The sequence below is a fragment of the Thamnophis elegans genome, chromosome Z, assembly GCF_009769535.1.
Source record: "Thamnophis elegans isolate rThaEle1 chromosome Z, rThaEle1.pri, whole genome shotgun sequence".
NCBI lineage: Eukaryota > Metazoa > Chordata > Lepidosauria > Squamata > Colubridae > Thamnophis > Thamnophis elegans.
Genome location: NC_045558.1, coordinates 115,854,538 through 115,865,427, shown reverse-complemented (window position 1 = coordinate 115,865,427; position 10,890 = coordinate 115,854,538). Strand labels below are relative to the sequence as shown.

The window sequence follows — 10,890 nt, the reverse complement described above, 5'->3', positions numbered from 1 at the left end:
ATAAACCAAAAGGAGAACTTCAAAGACATAAGCCAGGATAAATATGCAATAGATAAATTAATGTTGATGTTAGGTTGTTTCTAGACCACAAAAAGTCATGCTAGTGCTCTAACACCAAACATTTATGACATGAGAACTGACATTCAAATGGGAGATCAATAGATATTAGTCTTGTCTGAAGACTATTTGCTGGGAGACCAGTGAGAATGGACTGCTGAGTGAGATAGGCCAGGGGTTTGATCCAGTAGAGCACTGCTTATGTTTACATTAAATACAGCTCATGTCTCCGTGTTTTGCATAATGAAGAAATGTGGTGTGGAAATCAAAAGTCTTGGTCAGCATAAAATTGTTTTATGTGTACAATTCACTCATCCAGTTGAAAAGGAGACAGAAGCTGGTTACTCAGTTTTCATATATGAGAAATATTAACCTGAAACTTAGTATTTCCAAATCTGCATCAACAGATATGCCCCACCCAGAAAGTTTGGTAAGAGGGAGGAGTAGACAGAAAGCTGAAAGTCCACAACAGAGTTCTGATAACTGATATTCTGATAACTCTGCTAAAGGAAACAGAAGTGACTAAGAAGTACCATACAATAATATCTCTTTTGCTGTGTTGTAGGTGAACCTCAAATCAGAGATGGAAAGCTTGGAAACCAAATCTATGAAGCCCTCTAGCCTGGTGGAAATTGAAGGAATCCTAATGCCCAGAGAAACGTTAGAAAATTGGAATCTAATAAGTGGCTTTCAAGCTCGGCCTGATGACCTTCTTCTCTGCACTTATCCCAAAGCAGGTAAAGAGGAGTTCATGTGAATTATTGGCAGAGCTGTGGGAGAAGGAGAACCAGGAAATGTGGATAGCCATGGCAGGTGGATGAATTCTCTGTTTCCTATAGCTTTTCTCCTTCCTTCTTGCTAGGGACCACATGGATACAGGAAATTGTGGACATGGTCCAGCATAGAGGAGATGCACAGAAATGTGCCCGGGCACCCATTACTGAGCGGAGTCCCTACATAGAACTTTTCCCTCCAAAGCCCATGCCTTCAGGTGAGTCTCTCAGGCACAGAGGGAAAAAAGTAGAATTAAACACTGTACTCTGCAACGTGTGGATGTCTCCTCTGACTTTGCAGGCTTTGAATTGGCAATGGCAATGCCTTCCCCGCGAACCCTCAAGTCTCATTTTCCAGTTCAACTCCTGCCAACTTCCTTCTGGGAACAAAAGTGCAAGGTTAGAACTGGGGGGAGAGGGTGTTATTCAAAGATCTGAAATTTATTAGAATTATCGGAGGTGATATTGAAAGATTTGGAACTCTTTACTCAGGTGTAGGGTTTCATTGTGTAATGCTTTCCTACCTTACAGCACAGCACAGGCACTCCACTTTTTCAGAATCCCCTCAATCTAACATTTGTTCTGAGGTGAACAAGATCTGTTTTCCAATCTGGTACTTGTTGGACTACATTGCTCACTACCCCCATTCAGCACAACGTGGTAATAGGTGGCATTTGCATTTGAAGAATAGCTCAGGGAAACAGGAATTAACTATGTTTGAACAGCCCAAAATTTCTAAATGTTTTGCTTCTCTCATAAACATTTCACTTGGAGAAGATGATATCACTGAACCTAAGCGGACTCAGAATTTAATCTGATGCACATTTGATCTTGGAATCAATTTCCATTGCCAGGGTTCTACAACATTGTTGGACCTGCCACAATTTAAACCTCTAAATAGAAACGATCCTTGGCTCCATTTGTTGAAAAAGATATAGTTTATTGGAGATCAAGTGTTACTGCAAAGCCTGAACTGAGAATCGTGTGCCAAAATCCCTAAATTCTACTTTTACATCATAACCAGTGACGTGCAGTCAGGCGAGGCAGGGGAGAACAGCCTCACCACTGTCACCATGAAAAGAAAAAAAATGTAAAAGGAAAAGGCAAGAGCTGAGGTCAGGCTGCGCTAGTTACTGCCTCACCATGGATGACTCTGCTTAACTGTTTAAAAAAGCCTCTAAAAAAGCGCCCTCTTCTATGAGGCAGGAGAACTGCATGCCTCATCTAGTCTGACTTTAGGCGTTTTATGATCACTTGAGCAGAGTTAAGCAAGGGTTAAAAGCCTAAAAATTCCTGACGTAGTTGAGGCATCCAGTTCTCCTGCCTCATAGTAGAGTGTGCTCATTTGGGCGGGGCTTCTTCAGAGGACCCGAGGCAAGAGCAGAGTTGAAATCCTCTCTGAAACAGCTGGAAAAGGTATGTATGGGTCAGAGGGAAGGGGAGGAATTCAAACTTCATCCTCCTGGTGCGGGCTTTGGGCAAAGGCTGGAGGGAAGTGCTCTCCCTCCCCAAGTGTAGTTTGATTGCAGGCAGAGCCACGTTGTCTTTTCACTGTAATCAGTGAAGCTGAGCTGGATCCTTCTGGGGCTGGGGAAAAGTGTGTGTGCTCCAGTATGACTCTTTGACTGGCTTCCTGCCTCCTCCTGTGGTCTCCCTGACTCCCTCCAATCCAACTTTGTGTGTGTGTATGTGTGCTTGTTTGAGAGAGAGTTTGTTTGAGTGAGAGAGGGAATGGGGTAGGAGAGATAGTCCAATCCAACTTCTGTGTCTCTGTGTGGGTATGTGGGTGTGTTTGAGGGGGGGAGGGAGAGAGGGAGCAAAGAGGGGAAGGGAGAAGAAAAAGAAAAAAGGAAACTTATGGGGTGTTGGGCAATCTGGTCCTGGGAATCCCCCTCAAAAAAGACCGACCACCTGTTGCTCCAGTTCTTACGGCTTTTGGGGGGGTTTCTTTTAAAAAACACCTCTCCAGACGATCTTGAAAACCTGAGAAGTTGCTTTGGGAGGGGGACAGACAGGCAGCATCATTCAAGATAATCTGGAGAGGCATTTTTTAAAAGAAATCCCCGAAAAAGCCACAAGATTGGAGAGACAAGCTGTCTTTTTTCAGCAGGAAATCCCCAGAACCAGATTGTCCAGGGCCCTGAAGAGGTCCACACTGGGCTCCAGTGGCTGCAAAGTATGGCACGAGGGGCAGAAGCCCCCAAACCCAGCGGGTAGCCTAAGCAAAGGAGTAGGCGGAGAGCTGGGCAGAAGAAGGGGAATGCTGCCCATCTGCTGCCCCTCCCAAAGCAACCTCGCAAGTTTTCAAGATCCTCTGGAGAGGCGTTTTTTAAAAAGAAAATCCTGAAAAAGCTGCAAGATCTGGAGAAACAGGTGGTAGATATTTTTTTGGGGGGGGAATCTTCAGAACCAGGTTGCCAACACTCCAAAGAGGTCCGTGCAGGAATCCAGCAGCTGGATTCAAGTTGGTGGCAGGCAGCCCTTGCTAGAGTTTCCCCCTTCCACTGCCCAGCTCTCTGCCTCTTCCTTTGCTTAGGCTCCCCACTGGGTTTGGGGGCTTCTGTCCCCCCGTGCCGTGCTTTGCAAGCATGGTGAGGTGGGGGAGAGAGAGAGATCAAGTGGCGACTGGGGCAGGGGAGCGAGTGGCAGAGCTAGGGGAGGGAGTGTTCTGGTACGGTGTCACCGGATGAACGGGTACTGAAAGGCACGCCAAATTAGATGAATGGGTACGCACGTACCACACCGGCAGCTGACATATATTTGATATGAATGAGGGCATTTTCCCTTTTTCCCTTGATTGTTACAAAACTTCTTAATGTTGTTGCCTAGTTTGGGTAATGAAACATTTGCAAGAAAACAGAGAGCACAAAGGATCCCTCATTGTTATAATACTTTGTCCATAACAAGGTACATAAATCTGGGAACTCATTCTGCCCCCACCAAGGTTGCTTTAATCCGAAATCATTTGCCTGGGAACAAATGAATTATTAAATTAAAGCTCTCTAACTTCTAAATAAAATATTTTATTCAATTTTCACATTCCATTTGCAATCATTTATATACAGGGTATTTACTATAAGAAAAGAAAAAAAAAAGAAAAGAAAAAAGGGAATAAAACGAACAAGTAAAAAGGAAACACAACTCATCATTCACAACCCCACCTAACCCTTGCATCCTCCATACACCCCATCTACCCCCTCCAACTTTCCTTTCTCCCTCTAACACTCCCCTCCTACTTCCCTTTCCCCTCAAACCTTCCTTCTCCCCTTACTCCCCAGACACCCTCCTTACATTCCCCTTACTCCTTACATTCCCCTTACTCCTTCCTACTCCTCCCTCTTCCTTCCCTCTACCTCCCTCCTTGGTGTATGCCTTTATTCGAATGTTGTTTGATCTGATAAAAGTAAAATGAACCAAGGAAAATAATAATAATAATAATAATAATAATAATAAAAAAAAAAAAAAGGACCACCGTATATAAATACATTCTTGTTCTTATTAAGACTATGTTAACACCCCCCCACCCCACCCCCCACAATCCCCATCCCTAATCCTCCCGACTTCCCAGGGCCCACACCTGGCATTACCTTCTATCTAAAATATCTTGTATACATATGAATTAAAAAAATAAAAGTAATATATCAAAAAAAAAAAAAAGAAAAAGAAAAGCAGAGAAAGAAAAAAAAAAGGAAAAAAAGAAAAGAGAAAAGAGAAAAAAGAAAAAAAGAAACCACTCTTTGTGTTGATCTCAGCCCCCCATCTTTATCTATGCTTAAATAGTATAAATCATTCTATCTATATTTTATTCTCATCTCTTACTTCTTTGCTATTTACCCCGACCTTCTGTAGGCTCTCCCGTTCCCTTCCTAAACCTCATGATCCCTTCCAATAAGATTTAAGCAGCGTGATTCATGCCATATATTCAAATATAACTTTACAGACAAGTAATCAAACTTTCCCTTCTAGTAAAATTTAAACAGCGTAAATGATCTTTCTTTACCCCTTTTTCAAACAGTAATTCAAAATAATCTAACCAGATTTCCCCTTCTTAGTAAAGTTAAGCAGCGTAGATCAGATATTACTTTACACAGGAATCAATTTCTATCTTAAGATAATTCCAACCGACTTCCCCTTCTAATAGGATTTAAAAAACTTAGTTCATTCCACATGTATTTTACCCTCATCCCCCACTTGTCTGATATTTACCACTATCAAATTTATACTACCATTTGTTTAAAATATAACTCAGAGCGATTTGTAGCATGAATCATTCCACATATTCCAATAATACTTTCAGCAAGAATCAGTTAACCTTCTATTTTAAGGTAGTCGCTTCTAACAAAGTTTAAACAACATAAATCATTCCGCATTCTTTTTACAGTTATCTTAAAATAATCCCAAGCGGCTTCCTGTTCTAATAAGCTTTAAACAACGTAAATTTTGCCCTCTTCCCTTGCTTGTCTGATATTTACCACAAATAACGTAGTTCATTCCACATGCATTTTACCCTCATCTCTTGCTTGTCTAATATTTACCACTATCAAATTTATACTAACGTTTATTTGAAAAGTAACTCAGAACTATTACAACCAACTTTCCCTTCAAATAAAAGTTAAATAGCATGGATCATATTCAAATAATACTTTCAGCAAGAGTCAGTTAACCTTCTATTTTAAAATAGTCCCATCTAACAAAGTTTAAACAACATAGATCATTCCGCATTCTTTTAACCACTATCAAATTTATGCTAACGTTACTTTGGAATCTAGCTCAAAGTAGTTTCACCCAGCTTTCCCTTCTGATAAAAATTAGTCCACTTTTTCTACCGGAGAGAGGTCTCAAACCCCCATTCAGTCCTCAACTTTAGGAAGTCTTTTGAAGTATCTAAATTCTCGATCTGCGTTCTTCTGCTTCTCCGAGGGAGGAGGGGCTGCCCCCTCCATCTTGCAGCCGCATGGCCAGCCGTTTGCTTTCTCCTTCCGCTTGTCTCTCCTCTCTTCCAAGCGCGTTAGGAAGTCCCGCCTTCAGAATCCTAGAATAGAAATCTTGAGCCTCCGAAACAGAGTTAAGACGAAATCTTTGATTCTCAAATGTAACCGTGATGCCGGCAGGGGCCTCCCATCTGTATCGAATCTGTTGACTCCTAAGCTCTTTAGTTAAAAAAGTATATTCCCTTCTTGCTTTCAACATGTGGAAAGGTATATCTTTGAAGACAATCACGTCTTGGTCATCAACTCGGAGACTGTTATTATAAAACTTTTGCACAATCGCGTTTCTAGATTCTTTTGTAGAGAAATGTATAATTATGTCCCTCGGGAGCTGTCGCTGTTCCGCTATCAATGAGTTTTGGCGATAGATTTTCCGAATCTGCCAATCAAAGTTAAGTCCCGGGCTTCCCAGCGCATGGCTGAAGGCTTCAGCAAAGGTCTGTTTCAAATTCTCTTGTTCCTTTTCACGGAATCCTCTGACTCTTATTGAAAATGCCTTCCTATCAAAATTTAGCATCATAAGCTGTTCTTCGTTATTTCTAATTTTTTCTTGTAAAATTTGAATATTGGTAGTCAAATTAAAATTAGCCTTCTCCAGACTTTCCAATTTGTTCTCTATTTCAGCAGAGTAATCTGACAGGGCAGACACGGCTGCAAACGTATTCGCCTTCATTTGATTAACTTTAGATTTTAGATCATCATAAAGTTGCAATACAAATTCCTTAAGTTCTTGCTTAAAGGCATTAAAGATTTTAAAGAGATATTCCTGTGTTAAAACTTCTCCAGTAGAGGGCGTAGGAGACAAAGGCTGTGTTTCCAATAAAAATTCTTTACATTCTTTAGACACATTTGTAGCAAGACGCTTCTTTGACTTGGGTGGCATAATAGATAAGCAAGTAAGCAGAGCTTCGCTCCCCTCTATTTCCAAAGAAGAAGAGTTTATTTTGTTAAGGAGCGGTCTGCAAGAAGATAACACCGGCTGAGTACATCAATCATCCACGGAGAGAAATCGCCATTTTAAGGTCTGTTTAGACAAAGAAGTCTCTAAGACGAATGGTGCTGGTATTTACGATAGTAATGAAAGCATAAATCTCACAGGGGTGGGACCCGCCCGTATCAATTCTAGCTTGAGAAAACTTTATTTTGTCCTGGGGGGGGCTAGCCTGTCTGGGGCTGCCAAAAAAAAAAAAAGGCAGCTGAGAAGAAATGGCTGGAGATAAACGCTCCGCTTCGGCTGGATCTAATCTCTTTCCACAGCCAAAAAAGAAAAAAGGCTGTGGCTTACGATTAGACCCTAGCCTACGGAGCTATCCTCCCTGCCCCTTTCTTAGCCAAAAAGGGGTGCTATCTATGATCTTAATTAGATATACAGACCAGATCTCTGAGGAGCTCGGTGGAGCCCTCCTCGGCAACAGGCCACGCCCCCAGGAAGTCTCGCTCTCTAACTTCTAAGTAACATTGGACTTGCTTACTATCTGGAAGGAAGTTCACCAGTGGTGGGTTCCACCCAGTTTGGCCCGGTTTGGCCGAACTGGTAGTAGCTTGGCGGCCTGGATTGCTGGAACTGGCAGCAACCCAGGCCTGCCATGTCCCCGAACTGGTTCTGCCAGTGGTGCCATAGGCACTGCCATTTTGTTTTTGGCTTCTGCGCCTGCGCAGAGCAATTTCCATTGCACTGTGCATGTGTGCAGCACGCATCAAGCACGTGCGCAGTGCATCCCTGAGTGAACTGGCAGTAGAGGCTGCCAGAACCCACCACTGATGTTCAACCAAAGCCCTGACCCATCAAATAGTCTCTGTAAATTGAGTTTCCATCAACTTATATTCTTCATAAGTTTTATTTTCACAGATCATTTATGTAGCCAGAAATCCCAAGGACTGTGCTGTTTCCTTCTTCTATTTCCAACGCATGCTTAAAACATTTGACGATCCAGGAAAGTGGGAAGATTTTCTGGAGAATTTCATTGCTGGGAAAGGTAGGTAGAAGCTATTTATGTAAAGAACAAAGCTTCTTACCTGCATGTTTTAGGGGAATAGGTGATCTTGATAACCCTTTCATTGAATTTTATAACACAGAGACAAGTGGAATTTTCTGGTTAACAACACACATGGTGAGGAGTGAACAACTTCTTGTAAAAAAAAAAAAGATAAAAATACAGGAAAAGCCCATGTTAATTATTTTCTAGATTTACAGTTTGGGAAAATGGCTGAAGCAGATTTGGATACTATATATTATTTTCTAATTTCTAATCTGATTTTTTCCTTCTTTCTTCTAAAGTTCCTTATGGCTCATGGCTTGACCATGTTCGTGGTTGGTGGGAGGCTAAAGACCATCATTCAATTTTGTACCTCTTTTATGAAGACATAAAAGAGGTAAGCATCTCTCAGACATTTTTATGTACAGACATATTCAGGTGGTATTTTCCACTAAAGAGAACCTTAGGGCTTCTAACTATTAATGATCATAAAATAAGGGTCTCTTTTTTTCTACTAATACTTTTAATAGTGATTTTTAAGGGAAAAATATAACTCAATTTTATACATTTTGAAAATCAAATCCTATACATTATGATCAGGTTTGAATACAGGCCTGTTAATCACAAAATGCACATACATACCATCCATAAAGCAGAAGATTGGCATCTGAGTAGCACTGTAAAAAAAGTGTGGTTTTTTTCCAATTGCAATCACTTGCAGAACCCTGGGATTCCACGCAATCATATTTGAAAATGGCTATAGATTGCTATAACAGATTTGGATTTCAAAGGGAAAAGGTTAATTGTTTTTCCTCATTCTTTCCACTGGTCTATTTTAGTCCATCACAGCAGTCCCCAAACTTTTGGGTGCCCTGGACTGATTCTATGGAGAGCATTTTTCTGTGGACCAGCTGGGAGTGTGATTTTGTGGTTACGCATGTGCACAGATGGGGCTTTGCTTGCTTCCTGTCAGGCTATTGACTGATGTTGGTTCATGGACTGGGGGTTGGGCATTCTGAGCATTTGGTCTATCACAAGTCAAAGAAAATCTGACTGCCTTATTAATTGGACAATGTAAACATGAATGTGATTTGGACAATGAGAACATTATTTTGGGAAAAGCTGAATAAGTGGAATGAAAAGTTCCTAATGATGCCAACAAAACACAAGGTGTGAAGAACACACAGAAACATGTTCTCCTCAACAAGACTTTCTATAAGATGAAACTAGATTTTCACAATCTAATTCATGTCATGTCTCGTTCTAATCTTTCTTTTCCTTCCCAGAATCCAGCTAAGGAAATCCAGAAAGTAGCTCAGTTCCTAAATATAGAGCTTTCAGAATCAATCCTGGATCAGATTGTGCAGCACACCACGTTTGAGAGCATGAAAGGCAACCCAATGACTAATTACACCAACATACCTTCAGTTATCATGGACCAAAATGTGTCACCCTTTATGAGAAAAGGTGGGAGAGTAACTAATTTCTAGCTGCATCTGATGGGAAGGGGAATGTGTTGTGTTGTGTTGTGTTGAGCAGTTGGAAGAGTAAAAGGGAAGTAGTATATTGTGGACCAGAATAGTTCCCCAAATAACTAGAAAGAGGTGACAAAAGAGCCTCGGTGGTGCAGTGGTTAGAGTGCAGTATTGCAGGCTACTTCTGCTGCCTGCTGCCTGCCTGCAATTTGGCAGTTCAAATTTCACCAGGCTCAAGGTTAACTCAGCCTTCCATCCTTCCAAGGCAGGTAAAATGAGGACCCAGATTGTTGGGGGCAATAGGCTGACTCTGTAAACTGCGTAGAGAGGGCTGTAAAGCACTGTGGAGTGGTATATAAGTCTAACTGCTATTGCTATTGCTAAAATTAGAAGGACTTCTTAGCAGTCAAATTGGCTGAGAAAGAGTGCAGAAATCTGTTGTGTCAGAAAAGTGTTTCTCGGCCTTGACCAGGCTAAATTGTGTAGAGTTCAACTCCCTGAGGTCTACACATTTTAACATGGCCAAGAGTGAGGAAGCCCAGGCTTAAAGAAAAAATGCTGGAAATTCAGATTGTTGAGGTTTTTCCCTTCTTTCTCTAAATTGTTTTACTCATCACTAGGCACCGTAGGGGACTGGAAGGACCATTTCACAGTGGCTCAAAGCGAACGGCTTGATGAAATCTGCACTCAAGAACTAGGCAACACTGGCCTGAAGTTCCGCACAGAGCTATAAACAGACCTTCAGAGTGCCTTCAAAGAAAGAATTCTTCATCAACTAATTTCTACTTGAATTAAATAAATAACTATGAATTTGCAAGCAATGGTGGAAGGTCCTTTTGTGATGGGTGGGCTTGCCATTTTATAAGCCTTTCCCTTGGAAAGGAATTGCCCTGAGATGAATGGAAAGAGTTAACCTCATAATCACTCGCTCTGATGATGAGATAAAGAATGAGTACATTTTATTTGAATAACCTTGTCCTTTCCCCAAAGATGTCAGAGAGGCACACACAATTTGCACTTTACTCTTACATAAATTCAGCTTGTGCATTATGCAAGGAAAAAAAAGAGTAAGAAAATAAAGATATAAATTATAACCAAACGTAGCATCTCGTTCTCTCCATGTCTTGATCAGATTTCTGTTGGGAGAAAAACATGCGGCAAATGGCCATTATCTACAAATCTTACTAAATTAATCTCCAACTGTTACTCTGTTGGTCCTGCTAACTAAACAAACACTCATTTAACAACATTTTTTCAGCCTTTTGAAGTTACAACAGCTGCTGAAAATGTGGTACTTCTGACCTTCCTCAGTTGTCTAAGCACCCACTTGGTCTCATAATCACAATCTGAGCATTTGGCAACTGACATTTACACTAACGGTGGTTGCAGAGTCCCATGGTCACCCGAACGCCATTTGACACCTTCTCTGCTGGCTTTCCACAAGCAAGGTCAATGGGGAAGCCTTCAGGGAAGGCTTGCTTGTTAAGTCACATGTTGTCTTGGTAAGTCATTCGCACCGCCTCCCGCTTGATAGAAGTCACTCTGGGCTCCACCATGGTCAAACCTTAACCTGTCCACTAGCCTGCTGGTAAGCTGTCTGTGAATTACTATCGAAGAGAAT

The 10,890-nt window shown here is 41.5% G+C and overlaps 1 protein-coding gene across 1 annotated transcript; it reads left to right on the top strand.

Moving 5' to 3' along the window:
• The first annotated feature begins 527 nt into the window (after positions 1 to 527).
• On the top strand, positions 528 to 10,086 carry LOC116521059 (sulfotransferase 1C2-like). Its single transcript, XM_032235676.1, has 7 exons — positions 528 to 794; positions 920 to 1,048; positions 1,132 to 1,229; positions 7,668 to 7,794; positions 8,097 to 8,191; positions 9,081 to 9,261; positions 9,890 to 10,086. Exons 1-7 carry the CDS (start codon positions 641 to 643, stop codon positions 10,000 to 10,002), a joined length of 897 nt encoding a protein of 298 aa, XP_032091567.1. The 5' UTR covers positions 528 to 640; the 3' UTR covers positions 10,003 to 10,086.
• The last annotated feature ends 804 nt before the right edge of the window (positions 10,087 to 10,890 follow it).